Raw genomic sequence first — 25,141 nt, forward strand, 5'->3', positions numbered from 1 at the left:
GAAACTACACCAGAGTTGTGCTTGTGTTTCATTCGGATCGGAAACCATGTGCAGTGGTGTGTTATTAAATATTCACAGTTTTAGTTGGCTTCAGGTGCCTTTTATTCATTCTAACCAAATTGATGCTACCTTCAGGTTATACTTTCCTTTAGGGACCTTTTTAGTTTAAAGTCAAGTTTGTCATTATGGAATTTTGATTTTTTGAGTTACCTCTCTTGGGAAAAAAACGAACAAAAACAAAACAACACACACAAAAAAACCCCCAACCCCAAAAGTAATTAAACAGAAAAATAAAAATAAATGCACATTGGGGAAAAAAAAAATCTTTGCAAAACTACAAGATACCTGAACAAATATTGTGGACATTTCCAAATTTTAAAATTAAAATATACACTTTTGGGTAATGACCACACGTGAAAACCAAGGGAATAGTTTTGAGTTATGGAAGAGATTCTGAAACAGCAGATAAGAGTGCAACACTTGCAGAGTTAACCAGTATGAGCTAAATTAGAAGTTGGACAAATCATCTTCCAGCCATATAAATCATTAAAGTTTGTTAAATTGTTGTAGCTGTAACTGAGGTAAGCCAACCATTTAATGAATTATACAATGTGTTATTTTCCTGTGGATGTTATTCCCATAGTTTTTACTGTTGTTGAAAGTCCATTTGTGTTTTTTTACAAATACTTCTAAAATGATGAATAATCTTTACTTAAAAGACTAAAAATACATGCCAGCTATTATCATATATGAAATCTGACAGCAGTTAAAGTGTTGGTATCTGAACTTATTTGACAGCTTCTTTGAACAACTTTTACTAGGTATTCTTTCTAGGATTAAATATTTTTAGATTTGTGCAATTTGTTCTGTAAGTCAGTTATGTTAAAGGGAAAGCAAAAATGTTCTAGGTAGTAGACAACCAGTCTAATGAATAGCAATAGCTTTTCTTGCAATCACTTTTTATTAGAAGCCAAACATCACGATCAAACTTTCATTGCATATTCATACAAAGACCGATTCTGAATCCTGTGGAACAAATAAAGCTCAGTAGAAATTTTAGGTGCTCCGGTGGAACAAGACCCCAGTGTTTCCCATGCTTGCAATTTTTCCATTACAAATGCATTTTATTTGCAAAATTTGGCACCAACTGTAGGCAGAGCAGGCCAGATCTTTATCTACCTACACAGGCAGTTCTACATAAGTCATGCTAGTTTATCATGGCTGTGGATCTGATCCGGAGGTCTCTGCTCAGCACTGTCCTGTGTTCTGTGCACACCAGCACCAGGGAGCTGTATGGAGTTACCAGTCTGGTTTCTTACCACGAGGCACCACTTTGGCCTTGGTTCGGAGACCTGCAGGAAGCAGTGACCTGGCCCAAGGGACCTGCTTTTCTGCTGGTTCTAGTACAACTTCCATGCAGGATTTCCAAATGGAGCAGCTTTTTGTCCTGAATGTCTGGTTGGTGAGTTTAGTATATCAGTTATCTGCAAAATCTGTGAATAATTTGGCCCACAAATTATCAATGCAGCAGGAGAGCTTGATTTTTAAACAGTAGGAGGTAGGCAATCGGGTGAGGAGCACAGATACGACTATACTGGTATGGCATACCACATTGCAGAGTATGTACAGCATTTAAAGTTGAAATTAAGAACTGTTAAGGCAGAGAACCTATATGAAGATGCAGGATAGGGAAGCAGCTCAGTGGTCCATCCATCCAGGGGTGGCTGGCAAAGGAAGGTAATTTAGTGCTGAGCAGCTTTCATTCCCGGCATTTATACTGGACCCGGAATGGTGCCATGGGTTGCTGTGTCCCCACCAAATGTAAAGGGCTCTGCAAAAAGAAGAAAATCCGTAGAAACTTTTAAGTTAGTTCAGTTAATGGTATTATCATCCTGCTTTAATACTAAGATATAAACATATTCTTGGAGCTTCGGTCTTAGAGAACCAAGACCAAACACTGAGAGTATTTCTTGGCTTTGCCAAAGCCATTGAGTAGGGCCTTCATGGTTACTTTTTATTCCACTCACTCTGACAGAGGGTAACACATGAGATCTTAAGAAACTCTAATGGTTTTGAATATCTTCACCTGCATAATTGCCTGTGGGTGCAGACCCAAGTTACAATCAACTCCAGTGAGAGCTGGCATGGCAACACACCATCAGTCAGGAAGAGGCAACCTTCCTCCATATTCTGGGTGGACTCTCTACCACTACTTGAGATCAACATCTCATGTTCTTCAAGGAGAGCAGAGGAATTAAGTTCTCCGAGCTTCCAACTTCCAGGCTAAAGGGCAACCATACAAAGCCCATGCCGCTCTAAACTTCTCCCTCTGCTCCTTGGCAGTTTAGCTATAGGGCATGCATGTCATGTTTAGGTTATGACACGTAGACATGCTCATTTAGTGGCAGTCTGTGTTTGTGAGGAACAATGATTTTTGGAAAGTAGAAAGGACACAGTGCAAATGGACAAGGAAGTTACTGCTGAGAGTGGAGACTGCGCCACTCTCCCTTAATGGTAAAACCTTTCTCTGCCACAGCTGCTCTGTCACTCTTACCCTAATCATTTATCTTCCACCACTGAATATATAGTGGAAGAGCACTGCAAGCGCTGCATCTGATTTAATGTCTTTAAAGTATTAATAATCCAGTTCCGTATTCATTGTTTTTCTGAGTGGCAGAAAGCAATATAAAATCTCTTGTAACGTTTAGGCAATGATGAGAAAATACTCTTGTAGGCACTTTCTTCTATAGACAGTGCAGTCCCACTAACATTGTCGGAGTTACTCTGGGTTTTCTGAGTTAAAACAAAGATCAAGTTATTCATTACATGTTTTATTAACACTCCTCTCAAAATTTTGCTTCATTATACATAACCACAGTTGAGCATGGCTGTTCGGCTGAGCGTGATAAACAAAGGATATAAAGATGTGGAATGCTATATAAATACATGGATCTTTTACCTCCTTTGGTACTGCATCCAAAAGCACAAATTCATATTTGTATAGGAATAGCGCAACAAACAACTGGATTTCCATGATAGCAAACCACCTGCAAGAAAAGGGAGGAAAACATTGGCCTGACGATCACACGTGTGTTATCACCAGATAAGAAACAGGGTGTCTTTGACACATTTTACATTCCATGCTTTAGTTCTGCCTGAAGGTTTATCTTCAGTAGGAAAATATGCTGTGGCTTTGTTCAGCTTCATTACTCAGCGAAGAACATGAATGTAGCGGCTGCCCCTTCTTTCCAGTGAAATGTTAGACCAACAGTATCCCTCTGACACCCTATTTTAAAACAGCCCCTTATCATTATGATTTTTTCCACTGTATAAACATTTATGTTCTTCTAACGCTTGCCGACTTGAAATAACTTCATAGGAGTGAGAAGACAGTCAAATATAGAAAAGGCTATATGACTAATTGTGCTATATAAAGTTATATAATACAGCTGGGAGCCTGATGACATCAGAGTAGCTGTGACAGCGGGAGTTATTATTTAATGCGTCAGCATTAGAATGCAGTATGAGACCCAAGGGCATGATTTTTTTCCTGTAACTCTGAAGAAAGGTCTTTCTTAGTCAGTCCGGAGAAGATCTGCAGGTGAACTCCTCTAGGCTATTACTTTTTTAATGTTGATATGTATAAGAGCTTTCTGCATTCAGGCACCAGCATGCACCTATGCCAGGTCATGGGATTACTTGCTTGCAGGATTTAGACATAAGTCTTAAATACCTAGTTAAAATAGTAATACTACCTTGCTCTTCTACGCAGTTTATTTTCCATTATCTGAGAGATGCTGGAAAACTTGGATAAAACAGCTATTAGAGAATTCACTGGGGAGAAGGCCACATGACTGTACATGGTGTCAGCCTGGATTTGGCCTGGCAGGTGTGAAGAGGAAGCTAATAAGCCCCGCGAGACCCAAGCTAACTCCTGCAGAGCCATCCAGATCTGCGTACTGAGCCACCCTGTGCTCCGGAGTGGGAGGATGCTTGTTTGTTTTGTCATAGCTTCAGACCCAAATTATCTCAGTGATTTCACATTGCAATTACCTTGAGATAGGGAGCTTTTGGTGACCTTGAGCTTGGGGGAATGCAGTGCAGAGATATTTCAATGGAAATTAGCTCAGGTCAGGGAGGACTTACTAGCCCAAACTCCATGCCGGCAGCACCGTACGAAGGTGGGCTCCTTACGGTCACTGCACTGTTTGCACAGTGCGGCCCTGGAGCCCTGGTGCTTGAGGTCCTGCCTCTGAGCCATCCTCACTGGTTTGGCACGGGTATACCATGATGCAGCCAAATGCCAAAATGCCTCTAGGTTGCCCTGAAAGTGGAATTGCTGCGTTTACAGAGGGCTGTCCTTCAAACACAAGCACAGCCAAATGCAGGCTGACCAGCTTTGACACCTCTGTACCCACAGCGGGGTTCATCTGCAGTCTGTCTGAGCAGCAATGGATATAACTGATAACTGACTGCAGCACTTCCCACCATTAAATCTCAAAGTGCTTTTCCCAACAGGCTGCTGTTGTTATTCTGCTCTGCAAACAGATGCTGAGACACAAGGATGATAAGCAACACACATGTCTGAGGGTGGCCAGAGGGACGGTCCAGGAGTGAAAGGCAGGACTGCAGAGTCCCAGTGCGTCCTTCTCTCCCATGGCACATTGTACTGAGCAGAAACCATGAGCTTTCTTGCAGATAAATGCCCCTTAGTTCCCACCTGTCTTTCGTATTCATGACTGAGTCCTAGAGCAGTTTTCCTCTAAAAACTCTGAGCCACTGATGCCTACCCGTTTTATTTAGTGACAGGGGGTTTTGACAAAGATGTGCTTTCTGAAATCTTGCCCCCAATGCACTGCTACGTATTTGTGTTGTGCTGGAACCCAGGACCCCAGCTGTGGACTGAGGTCCTGCAATAAGTGGAGTCCGAGAATGAAGTCACGGCCGTTGTGCTGAGGGGTTTACAATGTCAGCATAAGATGGGAGACAACAGGCAAGAGCTATGCAAGATAAGCATAGTCTCACAGGCAATAGTCACCTGGTTAGACACAAGGAGCTTCATTGCCATCAAAATTTTCCTTTAGGTAAAAAAGATGGCACAGACATGGCTTTGTGGGAGCTCTACCCATGTCAGTTTGCTAGAATATTTGACAAGTAAGTTATTTTCTAGCTTTCAGTTTGATTAAATTAGCTTTGATTTCACAATGAACTTTTGCAGTAGCAAAATTAAATGTTTAATACATTTCATTTATAAATCCCAGTACTGAATCAAATGAAAATGCATCATAAATGTGAAATATCATTGTTTCATTCAGTCATACCAAGGAAATCTGCAACCTGGGATCTAGATACATCCCTTGATTTAATTTCCTTTCTTCCAAGACCACAACATTATTCTTTTAGAATTATTGCTGAAAAATGTGAAGGTGTGTGTTACTATGTAGACTGCCGAAGGGTTTGAAAGGACTTTTTGTCTGTCAGCAAGAAAAAGATTCTCCATCTGTTGTCTATATAGAAATGTTATCATTTTCTTTCTAACCACAAACTTGTTTTAAAGATATTATCAGAGTCCAGAGAATAGCCTGAACAAAGAAATAGGTCTGTATATATAAATAAGCAGCTTTCAGAAACATTGTTTTGCAGCTTGTCCTGTACCTGCAGATTCCTCTTGTGAATTCTGCTGTCACTCTTGCTGGGAATGAGGCTGTGCTCATATTTAGCTCAGGAATATGGTACAAGCCACAGAGGTACAGCAGTGAGTGAGCTCTGGCAAGCCTAAATGGTGAATGCCGTTTTATTCATTTTGTTTATTCCTTTAGTGCCTTCACAAAGTTTATCTGACACTCATGTCCAGTCTGCTATAGGGTGCAGATTCAAGAATGCAGATTCTCTGCAACATCCTCTAGATTCCTTGCCCCACATGGGAGTCTTGAGTTAAATTGGCTAATTTTAAGGGTTCTTGGTTCCTTGCTTCTTAGAGGAGACCAGGTTTTGAAGGCAGAGAATTGAGCATAGAGATGTTTGAACACAGAAACAAGGAGCAGCTGGCTCCCTGGGACTTGTTCCAGGAAGAGGGACAGCAGAGAAAACAGCAGAAGGAATGCAGGAAGCATTGAGCCTGGCATTGCTGGAGGAGTGAAGGGAGATAGGATCTGCAATTGAAGCCATCATACAGTTGCGTGGGCCTTAATGCAAAGACAAGATTCAAACAGTGAGGAACCAGTTAAGACATTTAATGATTAGCAAAGATGTCAATGGCATCATAGAGGATGGAAAGAGAGTCTCAGACCAAAGAAATGTTCTTTAGGTTAGTTTAGAACTGGTTTATGGCAACCTAAACACCTATGTCTGTAAACTGGCATGTTTGTAAGTGGAGCAACTCTCCCTTGATGAAAAGATGCCTTTGCAGCAGCAGAGAGAGGCTGACTTTCCTCCCTGGGGGATATCCCTTGATACACTAGTCTCAGATTCTGCTTTTACATCGTGACTTAACCTTAACTTTTCCAGGAGTGAAACTACTTTCAAATCAGTTTAAACAAGGTCCAGATAATACTGAATATTAGGGGACTGACAAAGAGCAAAGCAATGAAAACACTTTATCTCCAAGTGTAAGAGGAGCCCAGTTCAAGAGAGTTGTTCTCTGCAGGGTTTGGGAATAAATAAACCCCAGCTGTTTCACTGACCTTCCTGGACACTGATGGTTCCCTCCTCCGAATGCCACAAAGCTGTCCAAGAAAGCATTCTTCTCTAAATTTGCCTCTTTCCAACGATCCTGTGGGAAGAAACTTTTTTTTCCAAATCAGCCTTATATAAATAAAGCTTAACTTTATTTCTCCAGGCTAAAAATGACCTTGGACAGCTAATCCTCAATACAAAGTTGCACTAATGCCATTTTTTTGCATTCAACCTGTTAGTGTTAGAGTCTGGATTCAAAAGTCAGCACCGACTCAGGGAAAGAAATGAGGGTCCTATTTGAAACATACTTAGGTGCCTCAAAGTGCTGGAGAGGTTTTCAAAATCACACCTAAAGCATTCTTCCTATACGTCCCCATTTTTCTAAATCCTGCATCTTGAGTTATTGAAATGCCTATAAAAATGCAACTTTATCCTTTTAAATATATGCATATTCAAAGCAAATGTTCAACCAGTACCTACCCTCAGCCACGAAATTGTATCACGGCACACAAATGGCTCATGCATATCTTGCACACAAACCATTTCTAAGATGCTGTGCACAGACAAATATGAGGTATGAGCTGTAACACAAGAGAAGAGCAAGGATCACAGAGCCCCATTCTCAGGTGCAAGCCAGCGTGTGAGAAAATGAACTATTCTCAACAAAAACAGGCTGTCTGTACCCAGAGGGCTCCTTGCTCCATCCTGAGTTGCTTTAAGAGAAAAGGAACAACACAAGGAACAAGGCAATATGGGCAGTTTGGGTGGGTGACACTGACAGAAGTAAATCTCTTGAATGCTGGGTGACAAACTATACCAGCCTCCAGAAAATCAGTGCAACTCTACCAAGGCCTTCAAGTAACACCCTGTCAAGTTTATGATGGCTAACTCCTCTGATGAAGCTGTCTTAGAGAAGAGGTAATCTTGTGTTTGTTTATTTTGGGTTTTTTTTTTCAGCTAGGGCTGTTTAGACCTTTCTGAAGAGGAAACCTGTTAGCATCAAAATCCAATAAAAGCAAGAAAAAAATCTCAGCAGTGATGAAGCAAGGCGATACATTTGGAATGGCAGTGTCCAAGGGGCACTCACCTATTCCTCGTGGAAAAAGGGTGAGTTTCTAAAAAACAAGCTAGCTTGCTTTTTATGAATAAAGTTACTAAAGAAATAAGCTGCTGCATCAGGGTTTCTGCTTTGGATTTCAAACAGGCAGGAATTGTTATGAGGGATTTCAAGTTGGTGAAGAGTTTGCTAGAAGGGAAATTTTGTTTAAATTACTCCTTGATGTATTTCTATAAAAAAGACAAACTGTTCTATATCGGATGGTGCTAAAAAGAGCAGTTACAAGCCTGCCCACACAGCCACCCGGAGTGGAATAATAATCAAGAAACTCTAGATGAACTACTGAATTAGCAGAGCTAATACCTACCAGAAATCATCTGGCTGGAAAGACCAATGAACCTGGGTAAATACATGGAGATAAGCTATACGAACAAATGACAGGGTGAGGAGAGTACTTGGAATCATAGAATCATTTAGGTTGGAAAAGACCTTTAAGATCATCGAGTCCAACCGTTAACCTAACACTGTCAAGGCCACCACTAAACCATGTCCCTAAGTGCCACATCTACACGTCTTTTAAACACCTCCAGGGATGGTGACTCCACCACTTCCCTGGGCAGCCTATTCCAGTGCTTGACAACCCTTTCAGTGAAGAAATTTTTCCTAATATCCAATCTAAACCTCCCCCTGGCACAACTTGAGGCCATCTCCTCTTGTCCTGTCACTTGTTACTTGGGAGAAGGGACCGACCCCCACCTGGCTACAACCCCCTTTCAGGTAGTTGTAGAGAGCGATCAGGTCTCCCCTCAGCCTCCTTTTCTCCAGGCTGAACAACCCCAGTTCCCTCAGCCGCTCCTCATAAGACTTGTGCTCTGGACCCTTCACCAGCTTCGCTGCCCTTCTCTGGACACGCTCCAGCACCTCAAGGTCTTTCTTGTAGCGAGGGGCCCAAAACCGAACACAGTACTCGAGGTGCGGCCGCACCAGTGCCCAGTACAGGGGGACGATCACCTCCCTGCTCCTGCTGGCCACACCATTTCTGATACAGGCCAGGATGCCGTTGGCCTTGGCCACCTGGGCACACTGCCGGCTCATGTTCAGCCAGCTGTCCACCAGCACCCCCAGGTCCTTTTCCACTGGGCAGCTTTCCAGCCACTCTTCCCCAAGCCTGTGGCGTTACATGGGGTTGTTGTGACCCAGGTGCAGGACCCAGCACTTGGCCTTGTTGAACCTCATACACTTGGCCTCGGCCCATCGATCCAGCCTGTCCAGATCCCTCTGCAGAACCTTCCTACCCTCCAGCAGATCAACACTCCCGCCCAACTTGGTGTCCTCTGCAAAGAGGGTGCACGTGATCCCCTCATCCAGATCATTGATAAAGATATTAAACAGAACAGGCCCCAGTACTGAGCCCTGGGGAACACCACTTGTGACTGGATGCCAACCAGATTTAACTCCATTCACCACAACTCTTTGGGCCCGGCCATCCAGCCAGTTTTTTCCCCAGCAAAGAGTACGCCCATCCAAGCCATGAGCAGCCAGTTTCTCCAGGAGAATGCCGTGGGAAATGGTGTCAAAGGCTTTACTAAAGTCTAGGTAGACAACATCCACAGCCTTTCCCTCATCCATTAAGCAGGTCACCTTGTCATAGAAGGAGATCAGGTTAGTCAAACAAGGTGGGTTCAATCAGTGGGGTCTTTCCACGGTGAGCTTTGAATCAAGATCAAAGTGATATAAAGTAGTACCATATTATTTGGAACATAAAACTGAACTTCAAAGTCTTGCTTATTTCTACAGGCTCCTCCTTTTTGTGCACATCTTCTTTGCATACAAGGCCATCCTCCAGACAATGGGGAATACCCAACTTTAAGCCAATTTATCCATGTGCTTTTGTTGTGAAATAAGTGGAGAAAAGACAGCAAAATACCCATGCTAAGAGTGACAACTTACAGGTTTGAACACATCTGGATCAGGAAAATATTTTGGATTCCTGTGCAACCAATACGGCGACAACATCAGCATGTCACCTGCAGGAATGGTGAAATTCTGAAAAGGAGAAAAAACTCTAAGAAAAGAGAAAATCACTGGTTCAACTCACAAAACAGTCCCTCCTTAATACATCTCTTCCATCAGCAGAAGGTCCTAACAGAGGACAAGTGAAGATGGTAAAGCCACAGTGGGCATATCACATGTTTGAAGCTTCTTGCTGTTGCCACTTTTTTCCACAAGAAAGACCTAAACAGTGGAGAACGTGGAAAGACTTTTTTTGTTCTAATTTGTTTTTTCAGGTATTGAAATAATAGAAACACTATTTCTGTCTTTCCTGCTTCTTGATGTACCATGTGAGCTGGTATTTTTTTCTAAATCTTTTGCTAAGCATTTCCTTCAATGCAAAGAAATTCATAGAAAGTCTTATAATGCAGTAGACCTTTATGGGACTTTAGTAATTTCTTAAATAAGCATGAGTGCTGATTCCTTAAGAGAGCATTTTTCTCCCAAACATTTATTTGTTAGACTCCTGAATGCTGACACTTCCCCTCTGAATGGCAGCGAAGAGGACAAACAGAAAAGAAGGAGTATTATCAGTTACTAAATTGTGGTCCCTTCTACTATACTTGTTGTGTCTGATTACTAGTTCATATTCCATCAGCCCAGTATCTCCAGCTCAATTCAATTCAATCTAAAAGCAATTCAAAATTGAAGGTAAGACTGTGAGCAAGAGAAGCAAAACCACTCTTAAATTAATGATTATTAAATTAATGATGATGAATAAATCTGTTAAACAGAAGATATATGTGAGATTGTGGAATATCTCTACTATTTTAATTTTATCCAGATCTATTGGGAGGCCCCTTTCCAGACAAATCATACAGCATCGGTTTTGGGGAAAAAAAACCCCAAATCTCACCTGAATTTTTATTGGGTTTACTACTTTCTTGGTGATTGCACCTGGAGACCTTAGCCGTGTGGCTTCCAAAGTGCACCATTTAATGAAAGGGAGCTTCTTAAGGTCCTCTTCAGAGACTTCTATTTTGTCTTTACCTGTCATGGCATGAGAAAGAAGACTCTGTGTAAAAATTAGATTTCATACTTGTTTTGATACATGCTGATATGTCTTGCTTTAGAACTTTTGATAGAATAACTCAAGAGTTCAAGACCTTGTTTACACCCAGAAATTTTCTTTATATGTCAAAGTAAATAAATGGACCAAAATCAGTACAATTTAAGAAAAGCCACTGAAGATAATTTAATAACTCTAAAGTAGGTGTAGATATGGCATTGGCCAGAAGAGGCCAAACAAAGGCCATCTTGGAAGTTAGGAGCCCGTGGACTTTTTCAGTACTTTAGTAGGACACTGCATGGAAATCTCAGGGACTGTAGGCACCAAGACAAGAAGCCATGGCTGAGCTCTTGGGCTATGTTAACACTGAAGTGTTAACTAACTAAGTAAATAAAACAGGGCCAGGAGAAAGGGTTAAGCACTGGTTCATGTTTTTCCTTGTTGGTTAATTATTGACATGTTCCTTGATGTGGTTTTGACCCATGTCAACTAAGAGTCTTCCATGAAGGTCTAAGCATGGTTCAAAGGACTGTGTATGTGAATGACTGCTCCCAGTAGGTGACTGGTTTTTGAGGGAAAAAGATTAGTCGGGGCGGGTGAATCATGCTGGACAAATTGGCCTCAGATGAGAGAAAAGAGAACAGTTCCTGGCCTGTTTTTCCACAGAATAACTGTAATTCTGGTGAACATCACACCATGAAAAGCAGCTGAATTGAAAGACCTCATCTGACCTGATCATAGATGCATGAAAAAAGCACAAGACTGGTTAATACAAATACAGGTCTAAATGATAGGTGTGGAATGAAAAGACAAATACATATGGTTCTTCTTCTACCTTCTTTTGCTAACATCAAAGGTGGTTTTGCTTAAAAATATGTCTTGAGCATATGCTGAGTAAAAAACTCAGAGCTGGACTCCATGTTATCAGTAGTACCCTTAGCAGCAACATTCATTATTCCCAGCCATCAACCAAGTGTGCCGTGTGCTGGGCCAACACAGAATAAATCATTTCTAGGTTCCAGAAGGACACAGTTGGATTTATTACCTGCTTTGCCAAAAACAGAAGCCAGGTCTTCCATGATTTTCTTGTAAATGGAAGGATAAGAGAGTATGAAAACAAGGGTCCAAAATGCAATCTAAACAGAGATGAAAGTACTTTAACTCAGGAATATGGGACAGAATTACATTATCTTTGTAGCAAATCACAAAGGCAGGTGAAAACATTTGCACTTTTTTTTATGTGCCTGTTGTAGTTGGGATGCACAGGGAGCTGTGCTTCCCAGGTAAATCCACATCTAAGGGCTCAGATCCTGGGAGATTATGTCTAGTCATCTGCTGTGTACTTATCTTTAGTGAACATTATATAGGTTTGGCTTTGAGCTTTGAAACACAGAATCCTTTCTTTAATTTCAAATAATTAGGTGTTAAAATGAATTACTAAATCATTGTGTTTGATTAGATTTAGCTGCAGGAGTGGAAAAAAATGAAATACTAAATTCCTACTAATATTAGCAGAAATGAAGCTAAGTAATTTGCAGGGCATTGTCACAGTGAGTCACACTAAAATGGGCAGGAAAAGTTTTAATTAACAGAAAAACAAGCACTAGTATATCCCCTTTAGAAATAATTTGCTAACTGATTATGCAATGAAGTTGAAAATCACGAAATTTAGGAAAGGAGGAAATCCTCTTAAGTAGGATGAAACCAGAAGGACTCGCAGCACTGCCAGGAGTCTCTCTCCTCTTGCTGAGCTAGTGGGAGATGCAGTCTGCACACAGATCTGGTCGCAGGCCATCTGTGCTGGTGAGGGATGAGAACTCTTACTGTTATTTCCCAAATATCCCCACGTGGATGCAGCCCTCCTGCAAAACAAATCTGGTAGCTTAGTTTTCTTGTACAGCACTTGGACACTGTGGCTTCACCCCATGGGCTAAGGAGGAATAACTGAATTGTTTCAGATAAACGGGTTTAACATGCTTGTAAAAAATCCCCTTGGAAGGTGCAGGCCTTTTTTCATCATTCCAGTCACCAGAACAGTGGTTGTGACTATTCTGAGAAACAACGAAGTATCTGTATGTCTATTTACAGCTGAATATTACAGAAGTAAGTAATGATAGTGTTGTGGAAGGAATGTCAGTTATCCTGATAACAGACAGCAGGCTATGCCTCTCACTTATACCAACATGTGAATCCACAGAAACCTCACTGAAATGGCTGAAATTCCTTTAGGGTAAATTGTAGTAATATCCAATCTAGAAAAAACATAGATATATCCACCAGCAGTAAATAAAAATAACTCACTATGATTTTTTTTCTAAATCACATCTGCAACGGACATAACTCTGCTGGAAAGAGCTTAATAGTCATGGTAAATAAAGGATGTTTTTGTTGCTATGGATTTTTCATCTGAGAAATTCCTATAAATGTCTTTGGTCAGCCTAAGCTGTGTTAGATATATCGGGCTTGTTAGCATGCATGTATCTATATCATTAATCCATCAAATCCGTTTCTAACATAGACAAAACTTAAGCGGCAGTAGAATCAAACTATTGCTTTTCTTCCCCTGAAGCAACACTGGCATTTGTACAGCAGATCCCCCAAAGTGAAAGAGCCAAATTCACTCAAGGATTTACACATAGATGAAGTTACTCTATATTATGCTTTTGATATTCTTTACAATTGGTAACACCAGGCTATTTAAAATAGAGTCTCTACTATAATACAGCCACAGTACTTCAAAATAGAGTTAAATGCTCTTCACAGCTTAAGACTGTGATCTTAATAGCTATGAGACTTATGTTCCCAAAATGTTATGATAGAGGACATCATAATTTAGGAAAAATACAAGAAGAGCTTTTCTTGTCATTGCTTCTGTGACACTGCAGCCTGGGTATATTTGTAGTGATGCATGTGGGCGTGATAATCCCTTCTTTGGAATACATGCAGTGTGTGTGACCTCTGGTTCAAAGTCTTTGCTTCCCAAATACAGGCTTTTGAACAGGATAGAGAGAAGGTGTTTCTCTAGCTGATGTACTTACAGGGACAGCATTTGCTTGGGAAGCCCAGAGCATTAGGAGACCATAATTGGGACCTAGATGTTTTCCTTGCAAGTTATCCAGGAGATGTTGCAGTAGTGTCTGTTATAAATGAAAGATAATAATGTGTATTTCCAAAAATATATTAAAATCTAGTTTAGGGTAGGGCTTACTAGAATTCAAGGATATAATGTAAGACTAGTTTATCAAAGAGAAGTGATGTTAGTTATGGGGTTTTTGCAGTCACAAACTAGAGATAACAGCTGTTAAGAGAAAGTGAGACTCACTCCTAGGCAGAGGGCTGGAAGAAGTCACTGCACCACATGAATCCCTACTGAATACTCACACCGCCCTCCATTTTCTTAAAGTTTTTATGGGATTTGGTTCCCTCACTCCCCATTGTTGCTTGTATGTGGAAGAAAGAAAAAAGAAATCTCTATTCTTTTTTAATTCCTGCTCTACTTCTCTAAAGAACCTGAAAATGGGACTGAACAAGTTGAATGAATGGAAATGAAGAAAATGTTCTCTCTGTTCCTGCCAAAAAGGTGCTTGTTATGAAGAGATGGTCTGACATATCAGCGGACTCCCTAGTTCCAGGTGTTTTGTTAGTGACCTAACCAATTACTTCAATGGCTTGATATTCTTTGAAACTATAGCAACTGTGTAATGTTCTAGGATCAGCTTTTGTTTATAGTACTTCCTTAAATACAGGGCAACCATGCATTCAAGGCAAAGCTTCCTGTCTACTTTTCAGAAGGGAAAAGGCTGCCCTTGAATAAAAAATGACTGCTCTTTTTTCCAAATTCCCACCCAATCTAAGACACCAAGTTCGTGCCTCTTACTTCCTGCACCTTCTTACCTCCCACCATTCCCTCTCCAGCCCTCTCTTTCTTGCCATTATTCTGGTTTATTTTATGAAAGAAATTGTGGTATGTAAAGCCTTTAAAGTTTAAATAAAACCTGGTTTGTTTAATGATCTGTTCTATAATAATTTGGTAGTCAAAATTTCCAGGCCAGTCTGCCCTTGTGTTTGTCAGCCGTATAGACAGAATTCCTGCCATAGCTAAGGAGAATAACCAGGGGGACAGCTTATCACAGCTTTGACACAATCAATATTTAGGGTACTTGGCTTCCAATCCAGTAATCTGCTATTTTCTACTAGTCTGGCTGCTGGAGGATCTACTCACTCTACACCAGGGTTTAAAAATAGTACATGTAAGGTTTTGAAATTTCACAGCATGGTGCCCTCAGAGAAATAACTGAAGAGGTCTTTCTCTCACCTCTTTCAACTGCTCACTGCAACTGCGATACCAGAGGCTGGCGATGGGTTGTAGCTCTGAACCCTTGGCTTAAAATTCCCCAGAGGAAGATGCCAATTCTCAGAATTGTAGGAAATAAACTAAATTGAGGAGTAGGACTCAAAATAATGGGTCTGTCCTAATGTGGGTGATAGCAATACTGGACAATTAAAGTACAGCTATCAAAGCTAACATATTTGGCTTATTTCTTCTAGTACTGAAATAATTCCTGCCCTCCATTCCTTCAGTCAGAATATACAATGACGTCATCTTATTTCATAGCCTCGGATGTTTACCTTGGATGTGGTCTCTGAAGGGTTGGTCATTTCAGCATCTGACACTACTTTCTCAAATAATTTTAGAAGCCATTTTTTGGATTTAGACCAGTTCCTGTAAAGAAAAGCAACAAAGAAGCACTTAACTGAGGCAGCACAAACCAATATTTCCTTTTCCATGAGAAGCACTCCTTGGTTTCTCTCCAAAAGCCCCTGGGCAGCAGTCGGTTGATGAATAGTCAAGTGTCAGTCTGACTGACAGTAGTGTTGACTGACATGAGGAACAGCACGTCTGAGACCTTCACCTTGGTCAGACTTCATCTTGCAGCCAGGACCTGTGGCTGATTTTCACATCTATTCCACTGCAGGTTTTCATTGACTTTGGACAATTGCTTAGGTCAATCTTTTCAAGAATGACCTCCCCTGAGAAAATAAAGGCCACATTTTTAGAGCATCCTTAATTCTTTCTGAAGGCTATTTTCAGGTGCTCAGGGTGCTGAAATGGCCCTGCGAGCACTGACAGGCTCCCTTCCTTGGCATTTGGTTGCCTCTACTCAAGGTCAGCTCTGCGACAGTGCAGCCACGTAACCTGGGATCAGTCAGCTGGGAAAACAGCTAAGGTGTTGGAAGGAGCAGAGAGATGCCTCGCTGGTGACCGCCTCAGCTTGGGACTCACATTTAGGCTCAGGCCTTTGCCCAGTTCTGGTTCGCGCTGACAGGTCCAAGCTGGACCCTGCCCACCTAAGCAAGGTTGTTTCTGCTTTATGCCAGGAAAATGCATGAGGCGAGGTCAGAACTTTTTTGAAGCACCTAGCTGAAAGCCTGCCTGACCCAAGGGTGCACCATTGATAAAGACAGCACATCATCCTCCAGGGGAGATGTCTCTCTGTTGATAACCCAGCAAGCAAAACGCCTGTAATGCGTATACCATGTGCATCATCTCTGCTCTGTTACCTCAGGAAGCACTCGGGCATCTGAGAAGCGTATTCGAAGTCCTCATCGTACTTCTGAAAATGTTCTTCAAACTCCTTGATTTCACTCTGACTTGTTGGGCAGATGTCTTTCCCAAACAAAGTGTTCACCACTGCTGGATACATGACATGCCTGCAAGGACAAGATCCCCATGACTTACAGGCCATAGGGAAGCTGTTGCAGCAGTTTTAGGTCAGGACGCGGCATGTTGAATTGCCAACACTAGAAGTGCGGGACTCAAGCGTCATGCCAGTATGGAAGGGCTGGCACAAGGCTCATACCTCACTCACACCCTCACTGCAGATTTTAAGCAGAGGCTGGGAAATACACAGACCTCAGGCATGTGGCTGAACTTCATCAGCTAGCGTTTGGTCAGTTGAGCAGTAGCAGAAAGGCTCTGGGCGCTGAGGTCCCCTTCTCCCCATTAACCACCCCTCTTATTTCAGGTTAGCCCATGTGGACCTTGCAGGCATTGCACAACCCCTTCTGCAACCAGACACCCCAAGAAATCCTTCCTCTGGCTGCAGCTTTGCTGGACTGAACAATGCTTTTTTGTTGTTTTCTTTTTACCTCACTCCTTCCCTATTTGCTCCTCTGTTACCCTTCAAACTGCTCTCGTTTCCCAGGCCTCTTCACCTGTACTCGGGCTCTGAGAAACCCTTATGCAGTCTTTGCTGGGTTCCAGCCGCTGCTCAACACGTATTTCAGGCAATGGCTCTTTCACGTTCTTGCTTTCCTACAGATCATAAGGAAGGTGGAGCCACCTGCTGGCTCTGTGGATTTTATTTTGGGGCAGCTAAATAACAAGTATCCAGGGCATTACAGTCCAATTCTTCTATCCTGTGTTGTCTGGCAAAACCCTAAGAACAGATCACACTCAACACAGATTTACTGTGGATGACTCTTAGGGATTCTGTAGTTTATCAACTAGCCTATGACTTTTTTTTTAATTTTAGACAAATAGCAGCTGATTTGGATTTGATGACCAGTGTCCGTGACAGCCATGGCAGTGGGAAGAACATCCTGTTCCCCAAGGCTGCATCAGGGATGCAGTAGGGAGCCATGCATGCTTCATGCATGACTTGTACACCCATGCCACCATGGGCACCCACGCCATTTAGTGGCCCACAGTCTGTGCTGGTGCCAGTAGAACACAGAAAAACAGGTCCATCCGTGCCCTCAGAAACTTGAGCCCAGGTAAAAGACCATGGATGGATTCAGACAGGGAAATAACAAGAAAACGTGAGCCAATATTAGCATACCAGGCAGTGGTGTAGCACGCTACCGATTTCATGACTGTCCATTTTTTCACAAGAAGCAGATGTGACTTTGATCTCAGAAGACAGGTGGGGGAACACCATGGGATATGGGGGTTTGCACCCCATTATTGAGACCAGTGGGACTGAGGGCTGGGAGGTTTCAAAGACCCTTTCCCCCACATTTTTCCCCAGTTAATCCAAATTGCAGTAATTGAAGTGACAGGTGCTCAGTGTTTTAGCTGCAGTAAAATGCTGTATCTTAGATGTATTATGCAGAAAAAGTCAGCAAAAGACAATCTGGATGTGACGTCTTAGAAATAGGTCCAAACCAAAGGCAATATTCAACCTGTAGTCCTGATGGACAGGCAAGATACAGGTGTTGTCCCAGATGATCAGGAAGGAGGAGTTAAAAGCTCTGTTGTTGTCATGTGAAACTATCAGTAAAGGGATTTTTTTTTTCCTACATGAAGGATGAAGTTCTGGCAGCAAAGTCAGTTGCAGAGATCTTATTTAAGTTTTGGGCTAGGCTTGGCCCAAAACATGCAGGCAAAGTTTGCATCCTGCTGAAGATCAAGCATTTTGTCTGTTCTTAAGTTCTTTATAAACATGTGAAGGTTTTATGCCATCTTTTGGGAAACAGGGTTTGCTGGAAGATGCTGTGTCTTCTTTTTTCTTCCAAATAGGTAATATAGACATTTCTCCTAGCTGGGAGAAAGGCCTTTAGATTAAACCCTGCCCACTCTGTGAGCCACCTGAAACTGTGAAGCAGCAATGAATATCCTGACACAGATTTTCTAAGACCTGAGAGCCTGAGCTCCACCTGCTTTACAGTAACATCTCTGCTCCCATATAGGATACCCATGCATTACAGATGTGCTGCAAAACTCCCTTACCTTACCAGGTCATTGAGGTCACCTGTGCCCTCCGTGCCCAGGTGTGCCATGTGCTCGTGTAGTTCCTTACACAAAGTGCCCGTGAACATGTGCAGATTAGAAGGACTCATTTTTCCCTTCATCATGCTGTAGAGGTTACCATAGTTCTGATAAAATGCTTCTGCAGGGAGAGAAACTAAATACAAAAAGAAACAGAAATGTTTTGGAAAGTAGATGAAGTACATTTTCACTGAAAGATAGAGTGAAAATTTTTACACGTAACTTGTGACTCTAATTTAAATGCCTTAGCCCTCATTTTCCTAGAGTGAAATTCCCAGAAAGCTTTCTTCTAATCCTGTAAAGATTTTGGTGAGCCCTCTGCTTCTACCAGTCTGTGTAACATCTTCCTGTCTCATGAAGCTTCAGTGCCAGAATCAGCAATGCAGAGTTTTCCCCCAGCTTCAGTGTGGATGTACAGAGATGTGCATGCACTCCACAAAACTGACTGAAATGAAAAATAAATTAATCCAAGAAAAACAGTTTGAGTCTTCATGCCATAGTAGTACATCGTCTCAGTCACATCAGGAGAGGCTGAGAGAGCTGGGACTGTTCAGCCTGGAGAAGAGATGGCTCAGGGGGATCTTACCAGTGTGGATAAATATCTGGTGGCAGGAGTAAAGAAGATGAGGCCAGTCTCTTCTCAGGACAGGAGGCAATGGGCACAAATGGGAATACAAGAGATTCCACGGAGACATAGGAAAGTTTTTATTATGAGGATGGTCAAACACAGGAACAGGTTGCCCAGGGTGGCTGAGGAGTCTCCATCCTTGGAGATACTCAAAACCCAACTGGACACAGCCCTGAGCAACCTGCTGTCGCTGACATTGCTCCAAGCAGGGGCTTGGACTAGGTGATCTCCAGCAGTGCCTTCCAGCCACAGGGATTCTGGGATTTAATCTTTCTGCCAACTTGCTTCTCTCTCATTTCACAGTCCAAAATTGCCAAAATACTCAAAGAATTCTTGTCTGTGCGATTCCACGTGGATATAAACACATGAGCTGACGGAGCATGCCACTGTGGATGGGATATATACCTCATCCCTTTCTAATGACTGTTGTACTACAGGGTAACAACTAATTATTGCTACAAGCTGATTTTCAAATCAAGTGATAGGACAACATACTATTGCTCCAAACCTGGTACACATAGGTGGAGTGTCTAGCCGCAGAAAAGGACCTGATCTCAAACTGGAGTTGCCTGATGATAAAAGTAATAACAGTCCCTGGTTCAGAAACCTTTGATCCATTGAGACTGAATCCAAATCACTTTGTAGGCTTACAGTGCTGGATCTTCACAAAGGAATTTAATTTCACCTTCATTTCGTAGTGTGGTCATGGGTCAAGATAAGCATTTCAAGCATGATCAAAAAGCCCATGGGCTTTGGATTGGGCTTTAATGTTCCTGGGTAACTAGATCTGATTTCCATTAAAAAAGAGCTAGGTCTCATTTACCTGCATTCTTGACAGCTGCTTGTACTGCCTGTTCAAAATTTAAGTCTTTAGATTTAAAAAATACTTCAGTTCCTTCTTCCTCAGTCACAAAAGTAAACCGTTTTCCCAGAGCGAATATTGTGAATATAGGCCCATGCTGGAACAGACAAAGATTTCATATTACTGTTTTGTTAACATGTTTGATGGGAGCCCCAACAGGACTTCAGTGCTGCTGCGAGGTCAGGAGGAGGGAGGACCTGGTCCTTCCTGCTCTCTGTACACCTTGGCTCAGAAGTGCACAAAAATGAACATGAATCAGACCCAAATTTGTAGACTTACAGACCAGAAGGGAACATCACAGGGGCCTGTCTGACCTCCTGCAGAGTAGAAGAGATTCCTTCTCTGAGATTAACATTTTATATTTGAATTACATTACAGTTCAAACAATACAACCTACCTGGATTTAAAGAACTCAAGTGATGGATTATCTACTGCATCTCTTGGCTGCCATAGCACAGTACCCACATTGCAAAAATCCATAATCCTACCTATTTCAATCTACATTTTTTTGACAAGAAGTTCCCACTCCTGCATCCTTTTATTGTTGTTTTTTTTTTCTTTTCTAGTTTAAAGGTTCTGCTAATACCAACAATTTCTTTCTTGTACAGGTGTTTAAAGATTAATATCAAAATAGCTAACAAGCTTTGAGCAGAATAGATGGAGTTTATTGAGACTTATGTTCAGGGAAGGTTTTTGATGCATAAATCATTATTTCATTTTCCCTTAATCTAATATCCTAGAGCCCTCTCAAAACTTTCAGCAGTAAGTATTCACTTCTGAATTCCTACATGTCATGTTTTAACCTTAGCCAGCAACTAAGTACCATGCAGCCACTCGCTCACTCCTCCAACCCGCAGTGAGATGGGAGGAGAATTGGAAAAAAAGAAGTAAAACTCATGGGTTGAGATAAGAACAATTTAATAATAAAAATAAATAAATAAATAAATAAATAAATAAATAATGAAAAGGAAGATTACAAAAAGAGAGAGAAATAAAACCCAGGAAAAGACAAGTGATACACAATGCAATTGCTCACCACCTGCTGACCGATGCCCAGCTAGTCCCCAAGCAGCGATCCGCCCCTCCTGGCCAACTCCCTGTATTTTATATACTGAGCATGACGTTCTATGGTATGGAATATTCCTTTGGTTGGTTCGGGTCAGCTGTCCCGGCCACGCTCCCTCCCAGCTTCTTGTGCGCCTGCTTGCTTGCAGAGCACAGGAAACTGAAAAATCCTTAACTTCGGATAACCGCTACTTAGCAACAACTAAAACATCAGTGTGTTATCAATGTTATTCTCATACTAAATCCAAAATACAGCACTGTACCAGCTACTAGGAAGAAAATTAACTCTATCTTAGCTGAAACCAGGACACTACATTATGAAAAAGATCACTGATATTTGTAGAGACTCTAAACGAGCAAACAAATATGCAACATCTACTGGCTGTCAGATGTAGGTATAAAAAATTGAAAGTAGGAAATGAAGCACCTTTAGCATCTTCTTCTTAGTCAAGGCAATTTCTGCTCACAGGCAAAAGCCTTAGAAATCAAAAGCCCAGCATTTAGATTTATATGCACACCACCTTCTTTTGGCAAAGTTGTTGTACATGTAGAAAGGTTTAAGGCTTTCATAAAGTCTCTAGACACATCAAGGAACTTGATTTTCTTTTTCAGGATACATTGCTGACAAGGGTGAGAAAAGTTTTCTGTTGATCTGTTTGGAATATTGAAAAGCCTTGAATCCACCTTGCTCACATGGTTTATGCCATTGACTTTAACCATTTCTTTTGTTGTCTGTGTCTGTATTGTAAAGCCTGCTTCATCAAAAGCTCTTTGAAGCTGAGGCAAAGATTCCTCTTGACATCAATTGAATTTTGATTGTGTCCTTCAACTGTAAATTATTAAAGAAAGAATTACGGTTTAAACTCTCCGGGTGATAATAAATAAAATATTGTTTTAATACAGCTGAATTGCTAAGGTTGCTTTTTTATGGATAACAGCATGTCCTCATAATCAGGCTGGATAAAAATCAGTGAATTTGTACTGTGTTTGTTTTTAAATTAGATTTTTTAAATTTTAAATTAACATTACAATGTGCTTAAACTAATTTAAAAATAAAATTAAATTTGAACTAATAGCAACCTGCAATAACACTTAATTATTCAATTAAGGTCACATTCAATTAAAGATTGGAACACTTTATTTTAGATGATTACATGTGAGCAAGATGCCTAAGCTCCCATTATAGACAATAGAGATCGAGTCTATGCAGTCAGGGGAGCCTAAAAAACGATTCATCTGACCAGCTACTGCATACCTCTGTTTTTGAAACTGAGCTGAACTGCCCTTAGACTCCACTGATAAGACTGACTGGTTTCATTTTTAGCTAGTTTTTGCAAGTAGTGGGCTGTGCGATCCTTCAGTATTGAACACTTGAAGCTGAATATATTGCATCAGTAGCAGGTGATATCATCACTGAATGAAAACGGGAAAGTGGGGTTTATGCCAGTTAGTATTAGCTGCCTAGAAATTAAACATCTAATCTAAATTAATCATGTCAGCTCTCTCTACCAGACAGACATAGAGAAAGGAAGGCACGTCCAGGGGGTAAACCCTCACACCCGTCTGTCTTTGGTAATTTTTTCAGGATGGAAAAAGTTGCCTGCCAAGCATGCCTGTGTCTCTCGAATGTTGAGGGACACCAGCTGGTACTCAGAAATCTCACCTAACTTTAGGCATCCAAATAATTAGTCTCCTGGTCCCAGCGCCTGGCACAGGGCATTCCACATTATCTGAAACCAAGATTAACACGTAGCCAGACTGCAAAAGCAAAACAGCAGAGGTGCTGGGTCCAGACAGGATGATCACAGCACAGAGATCATGCCTGGATCAGATCCACAACTTAGCAACATTACTGGTACAAAGCCAATCCTTCACCAGCTAAATGCTCCTGATGTCATAAAATGCGACAGGAAAGGGGCAAACTTAATGCCGAAGTTTCCCCTCAGCTTTCCCCTAGCAGGCAGCCAGCCTGAGCACTCACCCACGAGCAGGCATGCCACCACAGCCATTACCTTGCTTCTAGCTTGCTCTATAAACTCCAGAGGAGCCTTCCTGAGCTGAAACACAGCTCCAAACCAAGGGATCCAGCTCCTGATGCAAGGAGGGGAGCTCGGGTTTCTCAGCTGAAACAAAACAGCCTTGACAATAAGAAGTCCCAGGACTGCTGCCAAGAGGAAAGCAAGAGCCATTTTGCCTCTTCGCTGCCTGCCACAGCGGCTGCTCCGCCTGCCACAGCACCCAGCACGGCTGTGCTGGCCTGGATTACCCAAGTCAATGAATACGGCCTCTTCTATCAGTCCTGCCAGCTGATCACTGCCAAGGAGACAAGCTGTCAAAGCACCAAGCAGTCCAGAGGACAAGCCCTTGTTTTGGAAAAAGCAGAGCCAATCCTCCTCTGCTCTGGGATGAGTGCCAACTCCACTGCTTGCAAAACTTAGATGTTGCTGTGACAAATCCTTGAACTTTGCACCAGCTGCCGGAAGGCTACCCAAGCAACCAGGGACACAGCCAGGCACACCATGGCAAAGTAGTGCATCGCTTTCTTCAGTTAAAAAAATTATTTTTTGGCAATATCAAGATTATAAAGCAGAGAGGCTGTGATTTGCAGACATATAGCTTTCAGCAAGGCAGATGGCAAGAAAATTCTGCAGGCATCACCTGAAGCAGTAAGCCTTAAGAAAGGTATCTCTCACCTGTCTGAGATCATCTCGTTAAAGGCTAGATGTGTGTCCAGTGTCTGAGGAGCAGAGAAAGGCTTCGGAGGTTGAATTGACAATTCAAAACCTGCTGGTGGCCCCTATAATATCACTACAATGTCAGAAGACAAGATTTCAGAGAGGTCAGATTGGTTTCTTTGCATGTGTGAAGTGGCACACCAAAAATACGTACAGAATTCATTAAGTACAAAAAAACCTAGGAAGTGCTCTCACAGCCTACCCCTGCACACCCTCAGCAAGTCTGAAGACAATGCAAAACCAGAAGTAGTTGATAGACCAGATGGGTGTGCTGCCATTCAGAGGAACCTCGACAGGCTGGAGAAATGGGCAAACAGGGACTTATCACAGAATACCAGGTTGGAAGGGACCTCAAGGATCATCTGGTCCAATCTTCCTTGGCAAAAAAGTGACATCATGAAGTTCAGCAAAGGGAAATGCCAAGTCCTCCTCCTGGGTAGGAAGAACCCCATGTACCACTACAGACTGGGGGCCACCTGGGGGGAAAGCAGCTTTGCAGATCTGGGGGTCCTGGTGGACACCATGTTGAACACGAGTTAGAAACGTGCCTTTGCACTCACTAGCACCCTGGGCTGCATTAGGAAGAGCGTGACGAGCAGGACAAGGGAGGTGATCCTCCTCATCTGCTCAGTGCTGGAGAGATCCATCCAGAGTGCTGGGTCCAGTTGTAGGCTCCCCAGTGCAACAGAGGCATGGACAGACTGGAGTGAGCCAGTGAAGTGCCAAGAAGTTCATAAAGGGGCTGGAGCATCTCTCCTATGAAGAAAGGCTGAGAGACCTGGGACTGTTCAGCTTGGAGAAGAGAAGGTTTAGGGGATCTTATCCATGTGTATGAACACCTGAAGGCAGAGTGCAAAGAGGATGGAGCCAGGCTCTTTTCAGTGGTGCCCAGTGAAAGGGCAAGAGGCAGTGGGCACAAACAAATACAGAAAATTCCACTTAAAATTATTTTTTTATCATGATGGTGGTCAGACACTGGAACAGGTTGCATGGAGAGGCTGGGGAGTCCTGGGACACATTCAAAACCCAGCTGGACACAGCCCTGAGAGCCTGCTCTAGGTGACCCTGCTTTGAGCAGGGTGTTGGACTAGCCAGTGTCCAGGTCCCTTCCAGCCTCAGCTGGGGTTTTTTTGTGATTTTGTCTTCTTTTGCTCTGGCTCTTTGTCCAAATGTCTTCTTCTGCTAAGTCCCCAGGACCTGATCCTCAGGTCCAGATTCCTTGGTTGAACAAGCCCTGCCCAGCCTTTCTAGCTCTTCATCTGTTTGCTCCATAGACAAGCATCAAGC

At 42.3% G+C, this 25,141-nt stretch overlaps 1 protein-coding gene and 1 long non-coding RNA gene across 7 annotated transcripts in view; one reads left to right on the forward strand and one right to left on the reverse strand.

Moving 5' to 3' along the window:
- LOC128152051 (uncharacterized) overlaps positions 1-9,688 on the forward strand; it is a 22,697-nt gene extending 13,009 nt beyond the window's left edge. For both annotated transcript variants that reach the window (XR_008238522.1, XR_008238521.1), the window contains exons 8-9: positions 7,633-7,782; positions 9,530-9,688. This is a non-coding gene — a long non-coding RNA (uncharacterized LOC128152051). The remainder of the gene's footprint in view (positions 1-7,632; positions 7,783-9,529) is intronic.
- LOC128152050 (24-hydroxycholesterol 7-alpha-hydroxylase) lies at positions 943-24,069 on the reverse strand. Of its 5 annotated transcripts, none has more exons than XM_052810042.1 (12): positions 23,132-24,068; positions 20,016-20,151; positions 18,526-18,700; positions 16,356-16,505; positions 15,423-15,516; positions 13,832-13,930; positions 11,839-11,878; positions 10,641-10,774; positions 9,683-9,778; positions 6,684-6,772; positions 2,960-3,047; positions 943-1,831 (listed from the first exon to the last, which is right to left on the reverse strand). In XM_052810042.1, the coding sequence occupies exons 1-12, from the start codon at positions 23,306-23,308 to the stop codon at positions 1,760-1,762; spliced, it is 1,350 nt and encodes a 449-aa protein (XP_052666002.1). In that variant the 5' UTR covers positions 23,309-24,068; the 3' UTR covers positions 943-1,759. The 5 variants fall into 5 exon arrangements, with proteins under 5 accessions (XP_052666002.1, XP_052666001.1, XP_052666005.1 ...); XM_052810041.1 differs by having other exon boundaries at positions 11,839-11,929; positions 23,132-24,067; XM_052810045.1 differs by lacking the exon at positions 6,684-6,772 and having other exon boundaries at positions 11,839-11,929; positions 23,132-24,069.
- Positions 24,070-25,141: the final 1,072 nt, after the last annotated feature.

This window comes from Harpia harpyja, chromosome 15 (assembly GCF_026419915.1).
Source record: "Harpia harpyja isolate bHarHar1 chromosome 15, bHarHar1 primary haplotype, whole genome shotgun sequence".
NCBI classification, from domain to species: Eukaryota; Metazoa; Chordata; class Aves; order Accipitriformes; family Accipitridae; genus Harpia; species Harpia harpyja.

Bases quoted from the DNA above. Each gene is read 5' to 3' on its own strand.
- LOC128152050 (XM_052810041.1), bottom strand. From the start codon at position 23,308: ATGGCTCTTGCTTTCCTCTTGGCAGCAGTCCTGGGACTTCTTATTGTC. The intron at 9,779-10,640 runs GTGAGATTTGGG...TCTCCTTTTCAG, and splicing joins TAAACCCAATAAAAATTCAG to AATTTCACCATTCCTGCAGG. The intron at 1,832-2,959 runs GTAAAAGATCCA...TTCTTTTTGCAG, and splicing joins TGGATGCAGTACCAAAGGAG to AGCCCTTTACATTTGGTGGG.